Consider the following 22,500-nt stretch of genomic DNA (forward strand, 5'->3'; position numbering starts at 1 on the left):
ATAAAATAATAATATTATTAGGGGGGAGGGGGGTCCATGCAGCGGGGCCTCGGCTTATGAAAGGTTGAGAGCCACTGGAGTTGGGCTTGACTTATTATTTATTACGAAATACTTGACTATGACTTTTGTTTACAACACTGGTATGCAACGGTCCAGCTAACACATTTGAAACTAAAAAACACGCTGCTGCCCTACCTTTAAAAATTTACTTGCGAACAAAATTAAAAAAAAATCAAAGACGCATCCAAATAACTTATTTAAAAGAATCGTATTTTTCTAACCGAGTCGGGCTACTGGGTAAATTACGGCGGAATACTAAATGCTGTAAATTTTTACCTCGTAGTTTGTGCATTTCAACTTTCAGTGTTAAGTTGGTACATATCCGTAGAAAACATTGTTAAAGAGTTATTTCTTTTTATCAAAAGTGTTGGCACGGTTTAGCGAACATAGTTTAGGTTTTAACTAAAGTCGATCGGTTTTGGTTCGCCGTCTACAAAAGGAAAACCTTTAAAAATAGGTCACAGGTTATAAAATCATTTTGAAGATACACTAAACAAATATAGACCCAATCCTATGAATTATAGGAAATTTGTAGGTTACTTCATGACTTCCTCTTACTTGTACAAGCCTAATTTCCTCTTTCATATTTTTTTATTACCACTTCAGGAATTTTGTTAGCACTTACCTCCTCGTAATATTTGCTGACGAATCCCCAAAGTTCCCGCAGCGCAACATTCTTGTCGAACTCACAAGCGTTGCTCTGCGAAAAAACAAGTGTCAGTCAACAATATTCGACAGCAAAACAGCTAGCTGGAATCTTTCAACAGCTATTACTTTTCACTTCTTACTAAAAACTAATGGATCCGATCCGATACTGAAGCCTTAATCAGTGTACGTACAGGAATATATTAGCAACATAATGGTATCAGAACAAGTTGTTTATTTAACTTGTGATTTGGCGTTGCAATGATATCACATTTTTATTGGTACTTTAGAATGTTTTTGTCGTGTTAAAAAAGCGAAATGTTCTCGCTTAAAACAAGATTAAAAAAACGAGGCAAAAGATTTGCTAAATTTTAGTTAAAATGTATTTCTGGCCGCAAGCTGAAATGGTTTCTTTTAAAAGCAAGACTGTAGTCTAATCTTTTTCAAATATGAATACAGAATAATGTTGTTAAAATGGAAACCACATCAGTGTAAGTTAAACATCATTACCCCCCAAAAAATAACTAACAAAATAACTAATTAACACCAACATCCAGCTAGGTTAACACTTACATCCGATAGAAACATAACCAACTTAGAAAATCGGTGCTAGAATAACTCATCCAAAACATTTATTAAAGAAATTTCAACCAAGACCTTATAATTAACTGAACATTCAGTGCAGATTTTCGAACGGTTAAATCGTTACAAACATTCTGCTAAAACCGAAATATAAAACTCTTGGCATCTTAATAACGAAAAAATTGACGACATTTTAACGGCAAACCTATCAAACATTATGCATCACGCCAGTACAATAAACATCCGAAAATCGAAAAGCTCCTTACCCTGGAGATATCAGCGATGTAAGTGTTAACGTCTTGGTCGCTGACTGGGTGTTGTTCTTTTATTGCTTTGTAATAATCCTGAACCATCTTCTTGTAAGTTGGAATCTCCTTGGCGTATATCTGCTTGTTGATTGGAGAGTCCTAAAACACAAGAAAGGATAAAAATGGTAAACCGTAAGTCGTTAACAGACTAACCTAATCAGTCGGCCAATTAAGGATAATCATGCAAGCCAGGCTAGAAAACAACTAGTCTGCAGTGAGGGTAAAATCAAAGGCCCATACGTATTGAATAAGGTGCTCTTTCTCGTTTCGATATATTGTTAAAAACATTCTGTAGAGGGTTATTTAGAGTTTTTTTTACGTTTTTAGACTGCTCTTAGAAAGTTTGTTTAAAGTTTGACACAAGTTTTTGATAAAGTGTTTTCGTAGCAGCTATTTAGTATTTACCTACATTTACAAAAGACAGACTAAGGGCATTCGAAAGGCGACACCAACTAAAAAAGGTAGTACACCACCGATATCAGCATGTTATTAATAGTTACCTTGGTTGGTTGATGTTCGTTGACTGAGCAGGCGTCTATGAAGGTTTGTGAGATGACAGCCATCGATGAAGCGATCGTATCTGGCTTCTCAATGTCAAAAGCTGCCTCTGGGTTCTTGAGAATCGTCACCCAAAAGCGGGAAAGAAAACTAAAAAAAAACACTAATGTTTAACGAACTTAAGGTAGAACAGTAAGGCTGGACGTAGTAAGAATATCAAAGCCCATACAGACGTAGGTAGCATGTTTTAAATAAATCTTAAAATAATGGCTGAAGGTTCAGAATGAATATCAACGTCCATACAGAAGTAGGTAGTGTTTTGAACGTTTAATAATATCACGAATAAAGAGAAATTCGAAACGTTCAAAATGCTGCATACTTCTGTATGGGCTTTGAAAATCTTACATCTTACTACAACCCACCGCCATTGTGCTCCAAAGATTAAGGCTGGAAATATCTTACAGAAGAAGGTAAAAGATAAATACCTTACAGGATAGTTATTGCAAAAAAAAAGCTAGAAACAGAACCATCCCCAAGAAACTAAAACAATTTAGCCCTAAATAGCGTTTACACGGAGTATAAACCATTTAAAAAAACTTGAAGGAATCGACGTTTCTACGTGTACAGAAAAAATAAATTAAATTTGCGTCATAAATTTAGCGTTTATTTATAAGTAGTACGTAATTAATAAAACAACTAAACGGACCAGCTAATATAAAACAACATAAGGCTGTGTTCAGCGTAGGATAACTTGGTTTATAAGACTACCAACAGTTGAAGCAATGATATTTACCCTACCTAGATGTTAACCAACCTGTTAGTCTTCCAAATATGAAGTATCTCTGGGTCTGTGATCCCGTTTTGTGCCGCAATTTCGTCCAAGAAGTGGAAGAAGTGTCTCACTGGGCAGGGAATCGACTCCCGGTTGAGAATCGCTTGCATCAAACCGTCCACGTAGTTTTGCAGGATTCCCTGAAAAAATAAAACAGTCAATTTTAACTTTTTTCCGCAAATAAACTGATGTTGCTTGATTATTATGAATGTCAAAATAGTCAAGTAAATCGACATGATCTTGATGAAAACGTTTCGATCGCACATGTGATTAAAATATATCCAAACCTCACTTGTAAAAGATGGAACGCATTTCGAAATGTCTTTGTCAAGATTTTTGCTTTGCAATTCATTTTCAAAGCTACATTACAGACCCTTGCATAGTGTACCCCCGAATGATCTAGCTTTGTAAATTTTGCATTAAAGTTTTCGACTTTTTTTCATCGATATGAATCGATTGAGGCAACATGTACGTCGTTTGTCTACTTTTGCTATTAAGTGCGAGCTGCATATGTGCCTATAGTTATTTGCTTCTAAAAAGTACACATGACGGTACTGTTTACACTGGTATAACATTATCTTATAGACTTAGATAAGCCAGCTAAAGCCTTATAGCGCCATTTGCAGATTATTGTGACCTAACTAGAACACTACGCCTGTTTTTCTCTTAACTTGCGCTTTTGGGCTGATCTTAAAGCTGCGATTTTCTGATGCTTAGTTAAAAGTGCTCAGCCGGGGATCGAACCCAGTCCTGAGTATTGCCGGCCTGGCAACTCACTGTTTACTGCATTTACCTTCATGTTGACGAGTCGCAGCAAGTAGAGCTCAGGGATGTGTTTGTGTCGATCTCCCTTGATCGTACTTTCACGTTTCGCTTCGGTGTCGTCCGTGTACTTAACCTGGGGTGGAAAGATTGTTAGTGTTTAGCCCACAAAAAATAAATAGGTAAGTTGGAGGCTGTGATCAATTTTTCCGTGGTTTTAATGAGTCAAAGAAAAAATATTTAATATCAGGACTTTCCAGGAAGTAAACTTTTTTCATTAAGCCTAAGTTAGTTTTAGTATTGAGTAAAAAACTTTGACATCGTCACTAGATTGTTTGTTCTAAGAAAAAAACAGCATATTAGCATTTTTATTTAGTTTTACTTAATTTAAAGTGTACGACCAGACGAGCTATGGCGTGTTTCCACAATTTTCGATCTAACGAGCAACGTAGATTCGTCTAAAATACCATGAAAAAGTTCTTAATAATAAATGTCAAGGCCGAATAAGCCGACATCATCTTGATAAAGTCGTTTCAAAATACACTTGTATAAATTAACTGACGATGTTACAAGAATCGAAACGTCTTTATCAAGTCGATCTGCTCGACCTTTTTGGCTTCGACATACATTATCACGCTTCATTACAGATCCGTAAATATTGTACCTAAATTTACAGTTCTACATTTAACAAACTAAAAAGTATCCAAGAGGGAAAACATGATTTTCTACATTTATGGCAGTTGACTGTGTGTAAAGAGATACTTACAAGATGGTACATTTTGGCAGTTCCATCTTCTGGCAACATTGGAGACATTGGGCTGGCGTCGAGGCTGGCAGTAGAAAGATCCTGTGAAAAATAAGTTTTAATATTTATACGATGTTATTCAATAAAGCACACATAAAAGGGATCAAACCAAATTTGAAATACAGATTGGAAAGCTTGAAGATATTAATATTCCCTGACTTTCCATATAAAGTTAATACTATAAAAAAATTAGCAATTAATTGGTATTTGGCTTGGTTAAACATTAATTCGGAACAATTCCTAATTTTCTTAAACGCGTCGCAAAAAAAGTTGATTAGATGTGTTGATTAATACCTGTGACCTTAAAAATTATGCCACCTTTAAATGCACTTAACAACTAATAGACTTTATTCCCTTAAATATGATAAATACACCCAAATTAGAGAGCTTCGACTTGTTCAATAATACCTGTGATCCTTGGAAGTCCTGTTGTCTTCTCAGTAGCGCAAGTGTTGCGTTGTTTCCCACTTTATAGTCGGTTATGCACATCAAGCGGCGCCACCTGGATCCTGACTCGATTGTGAAATCTTGGTTGGGAAGAACAAGATGGCCGCCGCGACCATGCCGCCATTCTGGGAAGAAAATAAAATAATCTCAATTAAAAATGAAATTTTGTTAAAATAAATCATGGCGTTGGGAAGCAATTAACAATAAAAGGTAAAAATTCAATTGAATGTGATTAAAAATCTTTAATTTAATTTCAGTAAAAACTTAAATTGGAGTAATTCTTTTCTAAAAATAAAATTTGACCTATTTTTTTAAGCAGATTTTGAGCCAAAAAAAGCACGTAAGCATCAAATCTGAAGATTAAACCTGTACCATAGATAAACTATTCTATTGATACGGGAAAATAATGTAACCGCCTTATTAAAAATACGATTGAACTGGCGTCACATTCTAGGGAAATAGAATAGAACGAAAGTTTAAAAAGATACAAGATTAAATAAAACCAACACCAAAAATACACTGCTTCGAAATTGTAAAAAGCGACTGAAACGAAATTAAGCACCACTACAGGTTAAAACATTTGGAAGCTCAGGGCCTTTTTCAATTTTAACTGCGTAAAAGTGTCAAATGTTTGCTGTTTTACCTTTTGCGTAAAACCTTTTATTACTACTTTGAACTTGTAGCTTACCGATGTCAAGTTGTTCTGGTTTTGGTCTTTTAGAGAACGGAACTCGTTTGTAGACAGCGTCCATTACTTTCTCTTTTACCTTAAAATAAAGTAAATGTTTGAAAACGACTGGGTTGGGATACATTTTGAGGCGTTATTAACTAGAATGCTATAAAGAAGATGGTGCATTGTTTCAACGTTCCACTAAAACAGAGTGATTTATTGACGTCATAAAACCGTTTCAAGCCAATTTGTTTTAAACATTCGTATTCAAAGAGTAACAAAACACGAAGGAACATAACGTTACAGAGCGTTAACTTTTTTAAGTTTAATCCAAACAATTTCATGGTGTAGAAATTATTAATTTGTTTTTAAATCTTTCAACTGTTATTTTTTTCACTGGAAAAATAGGCTATATATGAATTTATTTTTTAATTTTGGTTCGAATTCATGAAGTATTAAATAGTAACGTCATTAAATTAAGGCAGAATTGGAAGTTACCTGTGCAACTGAGTCACAAGAGAGAACTTTCACCATTACAGGTTCCTCTTCGTTTGAACTTTGGACGAACAACGTCTAAAAGTGGAAAAAATACGTTTTCCAAACCAATGGTGAAAGTAAAATATCGATATCGCTTCCTGGGGATTTGGGATGATGACGTAAGCAAAACACCCAAAACAGGTATTAAAATAGAGTATGACTGTTGGTAAAGGCAAAGTATCGCTTCCTGCTAATTATGGCAATAAGTTAAGTAAAGGACCCAAAATAGATTTTAAAATAACGTATGACTGTTGGTAAAAGCAAAGTATCACTTCCTGCTAATTATGGCGATAAGTTAAGGACCAAAAATTGATTTTTTAACTAGAAGGGTTTGGGGGGAATGTCATTGAGTATCACTTCCTTCTGATATTGGATCACAACAGTTGTGCACCAGTCGGCTTTTCATAAAGGTTTTGAAAATACACACAAATACTTTTTGTTGTAATGGAGGTAGTTTAATAATGACGGACCTAACGTATCACATCACCCGTTTCGTAGGACACCTGCTCAGGTTATGAGTGACCAGTATTATGGGCGCATTCCGTATGTACTGTTATACCGTCTTTTTGCTTTTACAAAAATCAATTCTGCTATAATTACAAAAAAATGTACACGGCAAACGACAATTATGGCTAGATCACAGTTATTTACAATGATATGTGTATTGTGTGTGTATGTTTCATTGTACAAACTTCTGTATAAAAGTTTGAGCTTTTTTATAGATACTCACAAAGTTGTTGAACTCAATATCCTCCTTGAGCAAGCGATCGTCGTTGAGTGTATACCGAGCCTTCCCTGTTATGGCGTCCAGTGGTCCTTTTGATACTTGCTGCTTGATCGCTTTCAGCAAAAGGAACAACTGGCTACCGGCGCTATCCTAAGGAATAACGGGGTTTTAATGGCAACACAGTTCAATAAGTTCCTATTTAGAACAAGAGCGGGCAATTATTTTTGATGAAGGGCCGCATGAGAAACAGAAAAGGTTTTGGCGGCTGGATAAAAATTGAAATATACATATTAAAAAGGGTGATTTATTTGTGAAGAAAGCTATAAATATCCTAGTTTTTTACAAGCTGGTTGTAGTAGGAATAATAGATAATGTTTTCAAGTGTAATTCATTCAATAAAATATTCTGAAATTAAAAAAAAAACGTAAAGCCTTATTTTAACTTAAAAGATTTTTATAAAAATAAGCCGCGGAACAGATTTAAATAAACAAAATAGCTTTTAGTCATGCAGAAACTTAAAAAACATAAACACCAAAATAATGTACTTAATTTTAACAAACCAGCAGATTAAACATTAGGTAAAAAGAGTTCATTTTGCATTACACTTACTGATAGTTTTACAAATTTATCGAATAGGTAATTTCTTAAATTTTTTTTAAACAACCCCTTAAAATCTACACAAATTTCGACAACATGATGTTAAAAGATCTGCCTTCCTCAACTCTTATTAACCAGTCGATGCTGTATCTTACCCTGATGTAGGGGTAGAGGCAAATGTACATCCAGTTACTGAGCATTCGTTCAGCTACAGAATCGCTCCTGTTGCAAAATAATGTTCATGCAAATAAAACGAAAAACGAACGAAAAACGAAACATAGGCTTACGGGTAATAAAAACATAAAACAATAAAAACAAAAAAATTAAACAAAAAATATATTTATTACTAAAAGCATTAACTTTGTAGCATAATGGCTGTAGTTTGTAGTTAGATGTAGAATGAGTATCACAGTTCGCACAGAAGTAGGTAGCATTATTTTAAGATTTCGAAAAAATAATTAATGTTTTTCAACATTATTTTTAAGATTCAGCGACTTTCTTAACCTTCAGCCATTATCTTAAGATTTTAATTTGTTAACTATAACTTAATAAAAAGCAAATGTAAACAAAATCAAAGATGAAACTTAGTTGAATTGTTTCAACAAACCTCCTCATAATAAGTTTTGGATTTCTCTGCACATTAACGCCGATAAGATCGGAAACCAACGACTTCATAATCCTGCAAATATAAAATTTGTAGGTTTACAATATGTTATTCACTTTAGAAGTACATTTAATAAAAAAAGCAAAACTACAAAGAAAGAAAGACTTCGGTAGAACTTCCACTTTCCAGCATTAAGGTTGTTTGGCCGTTTAGCCTTGCAAAAGCATATTGCTAAAAAAAACATCCCTAAAACCATTAGAAAAATAAAAAAAGCTCCAATGGATTGCTACAAAATTTGAATTATGGTTAGAAGTAGAACTTAGTAACGGCATTTGTAATCTCAGTGAAGAAGTCTTATTGTATAGGTTGCCGAAACGTTGGTTAACAATTACAATTACCAGATGAGCTGTTTTTGATTTATATTACCATGCCTGGTAGCAACAGTTCATATATTGAAGAAGTCTTTTGTTGTTGTACCGGGACACGACTTACACGTTTTAACTTTACAGCAAATTTTGGTAAAATAACAGTGAAAAAACAACTTTTAACATTTTAATTTCATGTATTTAGAAAATTTAATGTAAAGCATCAATAAACTGTCAAGTACCGACCAATATCTACTCACTCAGTGAAGTAGTCTAGCTTGTGGTGTAGCACAACTGACAGTAGTGACGCAACATTTCCCTTATCACGTGTGCTGAAGCTCTTTTGCTCCTCTAGTGTGTGGATGAGGACAGTGAGGAAGTTGTGGTTGGAGAGGAGCAAGAGGAACTGGGAAAGTCCCTGCTCAAGGTCGCTAGGAATCTCCGTGGTCGGCTGGAAGAAAAACAGGTTTTAGGAGGATAAAAGGAAAATTAGGAGAATAACAACGTAAGGGGAAAATAAATAAACAATTAAAAAAGAAAACCAGATAGCTAGGGATCTCCGTGTTAGGCTATACAAGAATGAAAAAAAAACTTTTATTAGAGCGTGTTAAAAACAACATTTTTTTAATGAAATAAAAAGAGCAATAATTTTTTAATTGATTAGAGTGAAATTTGGGGATGAAAACACGCTTTATTTGAAGAGTTTAAAAATTAAATCGTGCCAAAATATGGTAACCAACAATAAATTTTAATAGTTCCAGTGTAAGATTTACATAAATAAAGGGTAACTTTTACTTTTTTCGTCGAAATAATATTTACACCTACGATAAATACCATAAATATAAAATCAAAAATAACGATAATGCAAACTTTTCTTAAAAAAACATTTTATGGTAACCACCAACTCGTAGTTTACCAACGAAAATTATGAAAAAAACTAAAAGTTTAAAATAAACTTAAACAAATAGGTTAGTAGCCCAATTCTGCAGTAAAAATTGTGACTAAATTGCCAGAACAAATATTAAAGCTGAAACTGGAAATACAAACAAAGTATTTCGCGAATATTTTATTAAAGACATGAGAACGAATTAGGCTGTAAGAAGATCTACGCAGTTTAATTAGGAATTCCTGTGCCGTCCAAAAGGCAATATTTTAATGTCAGGCTTTCAATATCCAACAGTTATAAAAATGGCGCACATAGGGCCATATAAACCATATCGCAACTTTACAATTATTTTAACCAGAGACCAAAACCTACATCTGGTTATTTCATGCACGGATGATAGCGACCATATAAATATTATAAACCATATTACAACTTAACCATTTAATAATTTATAAGAGACCAAAACCTACATCTGGTTCTTTCATGCACGGATGGTAGCGACATCCAGGGAAGAATAGGTTGGTGATGTAAGTTCGATAATCGAGGCAAGGAATCCCGTAATCACCAACATCTGCTGTCAAGTCGGACATATCGATGCTAAGTTCGGCGAATGCTTTCCGGAAATCAGCCCGGACTGACATCTCCATGCTGGCCATCGCTTTCTGGAAGTCATTTCTATAAAAAAATATTGTTCAAATATGGTTATCTCTGTGGAGCATAATGTTTGGAGGTTGTGGTAAGACGTAGTAAGAATATTAAAGCCCATACAGAAGTAGGAAGCATTTTGAATGTTAAAAATGATTAAAGAGCAGTGTTGTAATGACTTAAGCCAATTACTTGTTTTACGAATGACTTGACTGGGACTTCAGTCGTTTCAAAATGACTTGTTTACGACACTGTTAAACAATTATTCGAAACGTTCAAAATGATACGTACTTCTGTATTTGGGTAAAGTAATGTGATACCCAGTAATTGAAATTAGGTAAATATCAGTAGTACCCAAGGTATTTTAGGTATTAATTACCGATTGGGAATCCCATTGTTACCTTATTATTTGGCATTTTATTTGATGTTTGTTTTGGATAAAAATAAAAATTTCATGAACGGTGAATCAATGTTAATTTTTAAGAGCACAATTTTTCTTTCTAATTTAGCAGAGCAAACGATTCTTTGAAAAGGAACTATTAATCACTCGAAATTCAACAGTGAAAAAATCATTCTGCTGCAGCAAAGACATGTTTTGGGGAATTTCGAATGTTTTCGCTTGACTGATAATGAAATAAAGAGGTTCTTTTCAATTCCTTTGTTTAACTAGCTAGAAGAAATGGGATACTCATTGTTAAAATTGTGGTACTACCCTTCAAAAACAGGAAGTGTGCCTTTAAAAAATTAATATAAATGCTTAGTAAGATTTATTGCAATACATTGAGGGAGAAAAATATTGGCTTTATATGTGTAACAGAAAAAGCCCAGAATTGTTCCGTTTTAGGAATTGTAAGAGATTTCTTTTTTTCATTACTGAAAGATTTAGTTTGGGTACACTATATGTACGGATCTGTAATGTAGCTTGAACATGAATTGCAAAGCCAAAAAGGTCGAGTAGATCCACATCATCTATTAATTATAAGTATTGAGTCCACACGCAATACGTAAATGTCTAGAATGTTCTAAAAGTCATATTTTTTTTTAAGAAATAAATTTGAATTCAAGAAAAACATTATTCTCTTCAAAACTTGTATCATACCATTGTAAACATTTTTCGTTTTTTTAATACTTGAAAAATCGAATTGAAATTGCAACAATTTAACCCAGATGCTGTAATTAAATTAATATTGAACATTTAAAAAAACTAACACGACAATTTACATACAACAAAAAGAAGATGAGATTAACGCTTGCTTTAAATAATTCCAACGTACTTGTTGGCCTTGTAGGACTTGCTCTTTCGATAGCAGAAGAAAATCGTGAAGCCGACGAACAACACAACGGTGACAACGACGGCTATTATGATGATACGCAGGGTGGTTTCGGGGATGGCAGTCGTCTCAAGTTGGTATTCTATCTCACCCACTTCGAAACGCAGGTTGCCGATCGTTACTTGGACGGGAAAACGGACACCTTCACCTGTAAATGTAGAAGTTGATAATTTTTTTAAAATAATTATTTTTAGTGTGTAGATTAAGAACGTTATTCTTACTCAGGAGTCACAAAAAACATTAAAAAAAAGCATGAATTGTTATTTTATTATTGATTTAACAATCAGGTGGCAGTCTTACGACTTAAGAAAAAAGTTTTTAACTTTTTTTTGCTAAACCATAGATGTACCTTTTGATGGAAGTTCGCATAATATTTTTTCTCCATCCAAAGTAGCGACGGGACATCTTTTCTTGCCAACCATCACCACCACTTCCTCCTTAGTCACAGCTCTCTCATTTAAATTGTAAGCCTGGAAAATATTAAAAAAAACAATGTTAAAAATCAAGAGTCAATTAAACACAATTTGGTTGTCAGAAAACGTTGATAATTTTTTAAACAATTATGTGGTTTGCTTGAGAATACTTTTTTAAAGAATGCTCTTTTATACAAAGAAAGATTGTTTGTGTTTTTATAAGCAAATGACACAATTTTTAACCTTTTAACAAAATCCCCCCCCCCCCTTTTTTTTTATTGGAGTTTTCCTGAATAGATTAAATTTAAACACGAAAAATCCGGCACGTTATAATTAGACAGACTTTTCCTGGGTAAGATATAACTAAAATAGATAGAGTAAACGAAAAAACTAAACGTAAAATATCAGTCTACCGTCAAATAGAGGATATTTGTTGCGCTGTACTTCTTGCTATTATCCACCATATCCACGTACGGGTTCGGAAAGTAGATGAGATCACCAAACGAAGCCAGATTTATGTCGTGGTTGTCCAGCTTCAAGTTGAGCTTAGCTGGAACTTGAACGTTTTGCGAAATGTTTGCAGAAGCGTTCATCAGTTGGTCCTTAAATACCTGTGGAAAATAAGGTTTGTAGTAAAAACATAGTGGCATGGACTGTGAGTTAAACCAATGGTTACTTAAACACCCTTGTAAGTAAACAGACGGCATAAAAAGATTCTTGCTTTAACTGTTCAAAAACATTTATAGATAACCTTTAAAAATGCAAGCCATTAGTAAGAATATTTCAGGAGTGGCAAAACCGCGGCGCGTTTTATGTGGCTCTTACGGTCAGGCTGAGTTTGAGTATTTAGGATGCCCAGTTTTTCCTAATTTAAAGATATAAAGATTTTTTACGCACACATTCATAATAAAGTGGATGGAGTTAAAATTATTGATAACTTGGACACCCCTTGTATGTGGTAATCTTAATCAGAATCAAATATTAAAAAAATATTAATGCATTAAATGAAATACATTTTAAAATTATTCCCTTTGTAACTAAACACTAAAGAAAAATTACAAATGCAAGCCATCATTTAAGATTTCTATTCACACGGCCTTGAATTTCAAAGACAGTTTATATCTCATATTAAACAATTTTATTTATTAAATCTTACCTTTGGTGTTGGGCAAATCATGTAGGTAGCATTCTTAACAATGCAAATCGAGCCGTATGTGTTTGCTGTAAATGCCGAAAGGGTTCGATCTATGTCCTTGAGAGAACGTTTGCGCAACTTGCGAACAAATTCGGCACTCTGGGATCGCTTTTGACGAGTTGGATTCAAGATTTGGTAACGACCGGTCACAGCACTTAAGGAAAAAAGGCGATGTTTAGAGACTAATAATTACATGTCAGCAAAAATCACTGCAAGTGTAATTAGATCAGTGTTGCTTACACATTTTAGTATGACCATTGACCAGTGCGTTTAGTATAAGCAAAATTAAGAAACAATAAAAACCAAAAAAAAATAAACTGCTATAAAGCGAAAAAAACGTCAAGATTAGGCAAGTATTGGTGGTTGTTAAAACATTTTGGTTGTTACTCCTTCTTTGGGGTCCTGGCTTTAAATCATGTTTTGCGAAATATTTTGAACTTAAAATCTATTCATTGTTGAATAGGAATTATAGGGATATAGGGATTATATTTTGCGTCCATTGTGCAATTACATTTAAACAAACAGAAAAAAATGCCTCGAACAACAGGTACTTTAAAATTAAACCCTTTTGAAAAACGTAAAACTACTGTTACTTTATTGATAAAGATGGTGCCCGGTAAGCAACTTCATCTCTAAATGTTAAATATTAAATATCGAAAGAATACTATTAAGATAACTTTAGTTTTATGATAATTATCATTAGATATCCTTTTATTTACAGGAATCAAGGCTCTTTTGTAGTTCCCTGGATATTTTTGTCCAACCATCCACAGTAGATTAATGCTTAAAATTTACACAGTGCAGCATTCATGTAAAGGTCTGGGTATCACCCTTGAACTGAGTGCTTTGGTTATTTGGGAAATCCCTTTCCGCTTGAAATCTCAATTGCCTCTCCAAATGTCAAACTTATTTTACCTTCAGTTTTAGAGGTTTTGACATTGTTGTAAACAAGTCATTTTAAAATGTACCAGTCAAGTCATACGTAAAATAACTTAAGTCTAAGTCAAGTCATTTGTAAAATAACTTAAGTATAAGTCAAGTTATTTGTAAAATAACTTAAGTATAAGTCAAGTTATTTGTAAAACAACTTAAGTCTAAGTCAAGTAATTTGTAAAATAACTTAAGTATAGACTTGTAACTTTAACTCAAGTAGTTTTGAAAAAGTGACTTAAGTTCAGTCATTGACTCAAGGCCTGATTTTGAAAAACGTTCGGTGAAAACAAGTGCTATTTAACATTTTGGTGAAAGCCAAGAACATATTTTACTGTGACTAAAACTGCCATAATCCAAGTTTAACCCAAATGTGATAAATTTAAAGGCAAATTAATTACTCACAACAGTGATGGGTATGCAACAGAATCCAGGTTTGTTCCAATTATTGAAATATTTCTTCCACCACCCAGAAAACTAGTCAATGTAGCAGGGGTGTATGTGTACATACTGGTAACCTACGAAACATGGAAAATAAAGTTAACTAGGTTTAAAATAAAAAAATTACAATCTTCTGTGATCAGTGCAATTGGAGAATTGACATCTAAAACATTTTAATGTTTTTAAAGGCAGAATAGACAAATATTTAAGACAAATATTGGCAAACATGAAAATGGATTATTTTAGGTTTTTTATGACTAATAGCATAAGTAAGAAATTTAAGGGATTTCCGATAGGGATCTTTCAAAAAAGTTTTTAAGATTTTAAATTTAAAACAGTAGGTTATAATTCACTACTGTTCCACATTCAAGATTCAAACATTCAGTGTAAGATATGAATTGCATGAAAAAAAAATGTCCGAACTTACCTTTGGGTTTGGTGTGTACTGGAATGAGTTGGGGAGTGACATTTTGAGGTTATCGAACTGAACGAAGACAGTTTGGTTGTACCTAGGCTCAGTAGCAGGGGAAGTAATGCATTGAAGATAGCTGTTTGTATACCTGAAAAACAAAACGTAAACAAAATAAAAAAAATTGAGATAAAAATTCAGTTTAAAACTACTATAGATTATATGCAAGACGATTTGCTAAAAGTAATGTAAAGGCATATTAATTTTCCATATTAATTTTTCGAATATTAATAAGTTTTATAGCAAATTGGCTTGCTTATAGGGTCATTCCATTGCTACTGGTACAGTGGTGGCACCCTATGTCATAGATTTTTTTTAAATTTTATTTGTAGAATCTCCGCGCAATTCTATGAAAAGTGATACCAATTTTACCAAAATCTGTCAAGTACTTTTTGAGATATCAGCGACTGAAAATAGGCCCTTTTTAGGCTTTTTTGTGATCGCTCATGCGTAAAATTTAACTGCAAATTTTGTTTGACCTATTATGAAGGTGTTTTAAGTGGTAACTTAAAAATTCCAATGCATATCAGTTCTCCGAAGTAAGCAGATTCTAAAAAGATATATGGTTGTTTGTTTTTGTATCACTACAGGCCACCAAGTGGCTAGTTTCACACATGACTATGACATAGGGTGCCACCACTGTACCAGTAGCAATGGAATGACCTTATATTAGATTTTAACAACACTAGATAAATATAAAGCAAGGTTTTAAATTGTTGTGAAGACAATAGTTATACAGACGCATATCTATAGTGGTTAAATAGTGGTTTAAGACTTAATAGATGTGGATAAACCATTTTTTCGATGATAAAAACAAGAGTTTTTTTTAGTTTAAAAAAGTTGCCTTGCTAACAAAATCATCTATTTTTAGTTTTTACAACAAGAAATAAAATAACTTACTGCATCCTTTGGCATGGGATCTGAATAGAACCCTTGCCGATTGTGACCCTGATATCGGAACCGGTGTTGAGGTTATGTCCGGTAATGTTGACCGAGGTTCCACCGGCCATCGGGCCCTGTCTGGTCACAAGACGGGACAATGTGGGATTTCTGAAAAATAATTTAATGTTTTTTTCTGTGTTCAAATACATTGATGGAAAATATTTCTTTATATTAACAAAAAAAAGCTTGTACAGATATATACACAGATGTGTATAAATGGTTCAGTAAGCCTGAATTGATGAAAGTGAAGTCCAATATTATTAAAACTATTGATATTTTTTGTTTGAGATTGTTTTAAAGGAGATTTAAAAGTTTTGTAAATAAAATTAGTAAACCATGCTGACAAACAAATTAAACCATAAAATTTGAAAAATTCCTTAAAAAGAAAGACTTGAAAAAATGAAGTGTAAACAGCTTTGTAGTATTATACTTCATAATTTGAGTTAAGAATTTAGTGATAAGTTTCTATCACACTGTATGAGTACTATTTGAACCATTTTGAAAGCCCATGGGAAAAAATGTCCACAACTTTACTGAAAGCTATGAAGCAAGTGTTTCAGAAAAGTCGTAAAGGATTTAATTTAAGCAGCTGACCCTATAGTTATATCTAGTATTAGCCCCAATATAGTTTTAATATCACTCTACAGCAGCCTATTTCCCTTGAGAGTTTTAAAAAGCAAGGTGGTAATCAGTGTTGGACACAGCTGAGTGACAGACCCATGGGAGCCATTGTCAGGTGCTTATGCACTTGTGTGCTAGCTTAAGGGTTCTTCTGTCTAAAGCTTATGGTCGGTGGTTAACAGGTGTGTCTGCCAAGTTTGGCCGAGCGGTGAATTATTCATAAACTGGGTTTTCATAAGGGACCGACAGCTGACTGCAGGATAAGGCTGATTAACTGTGCAAAGAAAATTGTCCTTATCAGTGAAACTATAGCCATGGCCAGGGTTTTTTTTAAGATTAGGGCATTTAAATACCAAAAAGTTTCAAGTCCAAAATTTGGTCCAAAATTTTGGGTTAAACTCCATTTGATGTTGATAGATACCATTTTGAACAATTGAATTAAAGCTATGGCATACATTTTTAATGAAATACTGAAGTTTAATTATTTTCTGTTTAAACGGTTTTCATTTTATTGATGTTATAATGTGGAACTGCAAATAATTTGTTAAGGTAAATGTTATAACACTGTTTATGTTTTTTATATTGCAGTTATGTAGACAGAGTAACAACCCAGCTAACTAAATTACATAGATTAACTAAAATCGTTACAACCATGCTAATTCCATAAGTCACGATCAAATTGCAACAACACCAAATTCCTTTTTGCCATACTATATAAATTAACCAAGCAGAGAAAGTATTTGGTCATTAGTAAACCTTCATTGTTTTGAATGGCAAGCCAAGTAATGAATGGACACGCTTAACCGAGCAGAAAGAATTCAAATACTAGCGATTATTAAACCATGGCATTGCTGTCATTTCAAAGCCACTAAGACATTTGCATTACAATTGTACTTCGTGTCATCTCTTAAAAAAAATTACTATCCACCAAAAATTTGGGAATTGGGAAAATAGATTGTCATTAACAAAGATATTTATTACAAGTCAAAATATGCAAGCAATTTACCAAATTGCTGGCCAATTTTTGTAACTGAACTATACAATTTTTTTGGTTTTCAATAACTAATTTTGAATACAGTAGGAAAAACGACCTAGTCTAAGGTGAAAACATTCTATTTTGCCCTTATAAATATCCTAGTCTGGATAAAGTATCAATAACTTGTATTATGTATTTTTGCAAATGAACAAAAATAAGAGTGGCATATTGAACTTAACAATGTATTAGTAGATACAGGATTTATTGATAACATTAGATTAAATTAAAACTTTGGCATAGATAGTATAATTTCACATTCTATTAAACATAATTTTATTATAGGTTTAGGCTAAAAGTTGGGCGTGGATATTCTAATTTAACATTGTATTAGTTACCACATCATTTTATAATATGTTTAAGGTAAAATAAAGTTTGGCATGTGAAATCTAATTTGACATTGCATTAGTATCCACAGAATTTACTAGAGGCTTTAGGTTAAAAGCAAGGCAACAAGCCTTCTGTTTGAAGACAATCAGACCAATTCTAAACCCATTGTTGAACCCATTGTGAGGTAAATGACCGTGACAATGTTGAAATCTGAGACACGTGCCATAGAAGCTGGTTGAGCCCTAAGCGTGTTGTAATCACAAAAGAAAACTCAAGATTGAAGTGTTTCTATTATATTTCGAGGCAAATGCTCACTGTTTTACTGATGTGCAAACATTAGGGCATTTGCAGGAAGGTCAAATTACTTCATATAGCATTGAGAAAACGGCCTTAATTGTAACATTTTGCAGACATTTACATTCTAGCAAAAAATGTGTAACTTTTTTAATACTGTTATTTGTCACGTTTAATTGACAAAAATTGGCACTTTAATTGCATACCTTTCAAAATCGCAATGTTTTTTTAAGAAAGGGGTAAAACTTGTTATAGAACTGCAAATATACAGTTGTTAGTTCATAATTACCATATCTGCAATTGATTTACGAAATAAAATACATTTCCAATTGTGGTAAATAATTAAAATAGACAAACAGACAACCCAAGCAAATGAGTATTATTTTGAACAGATTTGGCCAAAATAGCCCTTTTCACACTGTTTAATTCAACACAGCTCATGGGGCACTATTTCAGTGTCATATTTATTCAACCGGTTGGAATAAGTTGGCTGAAATCACAAGAAAGCACTGACTGTGCAATCCATCAGTATGTAATCTAAGACTAAGCAAACAACTTGAAAAGGGCACAAGACTTTTGTAGCTTGCTGCAATGTGCAAACACGAAAGAGAAACTCAAAGTTGCCTTCTTAGCCAAGAGAGAAATTATCCAAGTCTGAATGAAATATGAACCAACAGGCATTAAATTAAATGTTGGAAATATCATATTATTGGCTTGAGATCAAAGGTGTCTGGGCTTTTGATTTTGTAATGGGGTGTCAAGGGTGCTTTAAGTTGTCATTCTATTTGATACGGGTTAAGCATTTTGTGGCTAAATTGGTGGATTAAAAGTATAATGCCATTTATTTAGGTATTCAAATTTATAAAAAATAAGCTGTTTTTAGAATCATATGATCATCTTCGATAATATTTAATGCAAAAATAGCATAGTTTAATCATTTTTATCTATGTTCTGAAATGCCTATTTATAAAACAATAAGTGAAAAAATATTTATAAAAACAAATACATGTTTGGATTTGTAAATCCTAACGTCCAGCCATTAAAGGCAACATGTAACTACTTTCTTAATTTTCTTGCCAACTCACCTGTATTCAAATTCCAGCTTGGAAAATTTTGTTATGTTTCTGATTTTAACAGCAACCTTTCCAGACTTCGGTGAAATCACAGACTGAGTAGTGCATGCAACCCTGCAAGAACAATTTTGTTAAAAAATGATACACAGTACAGAAATAAAAGTATGCATTTTTTTAACTACACATTTTTTTAAATGAAATTTTCTCAAAAAATCAGCAAAATTTAGTATTATTTTAATTTTATTAACAAAAAAAGCATACAAATGTTGCAGCTAGAATCTTACTAAAACAGATATTTTAAATCTTGTAGACATTCATGCACTTTTGAAAATGGGTTTAAAAAGATGCTTATGGCTGTAATTTAAGTAGCAATAAACACAGGACAAATTGTTTTTCTTAGTTTTGCGATCCCACCCACATACACCTGAATAAAACTAAACAAAATCACAGCCAAGTGAGCCACAGAGACATTTTAAATGTTGAAAACACAAGTAATTGTTTTCAAATGGGTTAAAAGTTTGCTAATGGTTGTTATTTGAGAACTAATAAAAACAGGCAAAATTTGTTTCTCTCAGCTCTTTTTGTGATACCACCCACGTACACCTGAATAAAACTAGTCAAAAATCACAACCAAGTGAGCCACACCCTTCTAATTGTACAGGACTCACTGAAGTGAAGTCTTGTATAGGGAATACAGAATCTTGCAGGCTTGATCGGCTACGGTTACGCGCTGTATATCGCTCGCCAGTGTGCCCATGTTGATCCCAGAAATAGTCACAATGGTTCCGCCCAACAAAGGACCGTAGGCCGGAGTGAAGCCCTGAAAAGAAGCAGAAAACATGTGGTGTTTTTTGTGTTTCTGTGTTAAATTAAAACATAAGTGACAACGATCTATTATGGAGTTTGGGAAAATGCAGAAAAAATTTCGAGTTTTTCTTATATACCTTGAAGCTTTGTATGGATATACATTGTACAATATGTGCACATTGATAAATTATTATGGAGCTTATATCAAATTTATTTGTATTTAAACCACACAATCTTAATTGAGCCCCTTTATGTGCGCAATGTTACAAATTAAACCAGCACTTTTTGGTTAGTTAAAGAAAAGTAGAAAAACTCTTCGTTTTTTTTGTTTCTCTGCAAAACTAAAACCGAAGTGACATCAATTAATTTTGGAGTTTGAGAAAAATGTAAAAAAAATTTAAAGTTTGTATGGATAAAAAAGATGAGCAAAAAATATTTTATCTACAATTTAAGATTTTGCTTATAATTTGACACAAATTAGTTGGATTTTATAAATACTAAACATCATTTATGATAGAAGGTAGCAACTAAATTTTTTTATGAAAAGTATTTATATATCAAATGTATTTATGATAGGAGGTAGCAAAAATAATTTTATTATGTAGCAAAGTATCTATATAACAAATTTATTTGTATTTAAACTACAAATTCTTAATTTTAGCCTCATACGTGCTAAAAGTTACAAATCAAAGCAGAAAATTTTGGTTAGTATTGCAAAATATTGGATTTTGCAACCTATTCACTTTCACTTATTAAAAAGTTCAGGTAGAGTGACAGGCGAGCATCTTGTAATTACAAAATTACTATTCTGAGCACTCTGGCATACCAAGCATACTTGATGGAGTAGCATTGCTGCAGGCCACATATTTCAGACACCTGAAGTATTTCGGGTGTCTACAGTTTAATTGTTCGTCAATTAAATAGAAATTTAACCACAAAACACCGAGTTTTACACACGATTGCAAGTTTTAAATATTCATGATTAACTTTCAGTAATAAAAATGAAAAATGCCTACATATGCCTTCTAAAAAATTGTAAATTTTCTCTGGGTTAAAATTTGGTGCATCACAGAATAAAAATTATGTATATGTACTTTTTGTATAGTAGTTAGACTCACATTTTGACTAATTTAATTTATTTCTTTATCTAGTCTTATTCAGAATGGTGAAAATTACTGAAGTATTTTATGTTGTTGGTTAAGATATTACTAACTCTCTGTGGTAAAAGACCAATGGATTGTAGGATTGTCTCATAGTTTTATGAAATAAATGAAAATACATACGAAGACTTTAAAAAGAAAAATTATAGGTTTTCCAAAACCTAAAAAAAACCTAAAATTGAATCCTGCGAAATGTTCTAAATATTATTAAAAAAAAACAGTATAAAAGCCATGGTCAACATAAAAATAAGTGCAAAGATTTCTGGTAAAGCAAAGGCAGAAATACATTTAAATGAGTCAAATATAAACCCAAAACTTATCTTGGTTATTATCAATTGCAATGTTGAAATATTAGATCTCAATATTTCAAAATTTTCCCAAAAATTTTTTTTGTTTTTGTATGTATTATGCAAAACACTCAAATAAATATACTTTTTGTACCAAAACCCAAAATTTATCTTGGTTATGATCAATTGCAATGTTGAAATATTAGACTTCAATTTTTCCTTTTTTGTAAATAATCCAAAAATTACACATACTACGGCAATAAACCTCTATTGCACACTAAACCCAACTCACAGTGATTTGATGTTGGGGGCATTGCAGTCCTTCTGTAATCCATGTGTTGGCTGGGCAAGAATTTTGTATCGTGCATGTTTGAGTTGAACTGCACCACCCACATTTGTATCGCTGGTCGGCAGTCACGCACAACGAACAATCAGAATTATTCACTGAGCATTTGTAGAACTGAAAAATGAATTTCTAATTATTGAATTGACACACAATTTTATGAAAAATAACTTTAGCTGAAGATACATGTTTGAATCGAAATTCAAAATGTCCTTATCAAGAATATTTCAATCTACTCGGCCTTTTTGGCTTTAAAATTTATTTTTAAGCTGCATTCATTATCAAAGACTCTTCATTATCAAAAACAAATCAGCCACACCCAGTAAAATTATTATAATATAAACCGAGCTTCAGTAAGAAACTGTTTTTCAACAAAATTGAAAGAAATTGGATTTGGCAAAAAAAGTGCTTCACTGTGTTTTTTTGGTTTTATTAATAAAAGTTAACAAAACTTGCACAAAGCATAACTTGTATTAAATAATTGAGAAGAAATGTTTTATATACATAATGTTCCTTGGTGCACCCAATGTTATGGTATTGCTTGGATAATTATATAACAAGTGTGTTTGAAGCCTAAATATAAAAGCAAAACAAGATTAAATCAGCGTTTGGTAAATTGCTTGTGACACTATTATTGTTGGAATTAAGTCAGCACTAATAAGCCTTTTGCGATGTCGCAGACAGCAAGAATAACAAGACACTTTAAACAAACATCCTGAATTGAGAAATTACAACATCGACTGAACGAAACTTCATTAAATTTTAACCATTTGTTGGAACAACATTATGCACCACTGGTTCTGCATAAAATGGGGAATCGAAATATGGTGGGCCGTTATATCGGGTGTATTGAAAGGCAAA

The 22,500-nt window shown here is 32.8% G+C and overlaps 1 protein-coding gene across 1 annotated transcript in view; it reads right to left on the reverse strand.

The window, feature by feature from the left end:
* Positions 1 to 22,500, reverse strand: part of LOC146157569 (plexin-B2-like) — a 33,243-nt gene that overhangs the window by 2,054 nt on the left and 8,689 nt on the right. The window contains exons 14-37 of the mRNA XM_083388661.1: positions 21,589 to 21,756; positions 19,711 to 19,862; positions 19,055 to 19,156; positions 15,650 to 15,799; positions 14,708 to 14,840; positions 14,245 to 14,357; positions 12,871 to 13,063; positions 12,128 to 12,325; positions 11,651 to 11,771; positions 11,245 to 11,449; positions 9,796 to 10,000; positions 8,700 to 8,890; positions 8,078 to 8,149; positions 7,626 to 7,692; positions 6,877 to 7,023; positions 6,108 to 6,182; positions 5,628 to 5,706; positions 4,901 to 5,064; positions 4,454 to 4,534; positions 3,719 to 3,823; positions 2,908 to 3,065; positions 2,096 to 2,243; positions 1,554 to 1,694; positions 686 to 760 (exon numbers count right to left, since the gene is read on the reverse strand). Of these exons, the coding sequence (XP_083244787.1) occupies positions 686 to 760; positions 1,554 to 1,694; positions 2,096 to 2,243; positions 2,908 to 3,065; positions 3,719 to 3,823; positions 4,454 to 4,534; positions 4,901 to 5,064; positions 5,628 to 5,706; positions 6,108 to 6,182; positions 6,877 to 7,023; positions 7,626 to 7,692; positions 8,078 to 8,149; positions 8,700 to 8,890; positions 9,796 to 10,000; positions 11,245 to 11,449; positions 11,651 to 11,771; positions 12,128 to 12,325; positions 12,871 to 13,063; positions 14,245 to 14,357; positions 14,708 to 14,840; positions 15,650 to 15,799; positions 19,055 to 19,156; positions 19,711 to 19,862; positions 21,589 to 21,756 (3,243 nt within the window). The remainder of the gene's footprint in view (positions 1 to 685; positions 761 to 1,553; positions 1,695 to 2,095; positions 2,244 to 2,907; positions 3,066 to 3,718; positions 3,824 to 4,453; positions 4,535 to 4,900; positions 5,065 to 5,627; positions 5,707 to 6,107; positions 6,183 to 6,876; positions 7,024 to 7,625; positions 7,693 to 8,077; positions 8,150 to 8,699; positions 8,891 to 9,795; positions 10,001 to 11,244; positions 11,450 to 11,650; positions 11,772 to 12,127; positions 12,326 to 12,870; positions 13,064 to 14,244; positions 14,358 to 14,707; positions 14,841 to 15,649; positions 15,800 to 19,054; positions 19,157 to 19,710; positions 19,863 to 21,588; positions 21,757 to 22,500) is intronic.

This window comes from Ascidiella aspersa, chromosome 4 (assembly GCF_963924565.1).
Source record: "Ascidiella aspersa chromosome 4, kaAscAspe10.2, whole genome shotgun sequence".
Taxonomy (NCBI): Eukaryota; Metazoa; Chordata; class Ascidiacea; order Phlebobranchia; family Ascidiidae; genus Ascidiella; species Ascidiella aspersa.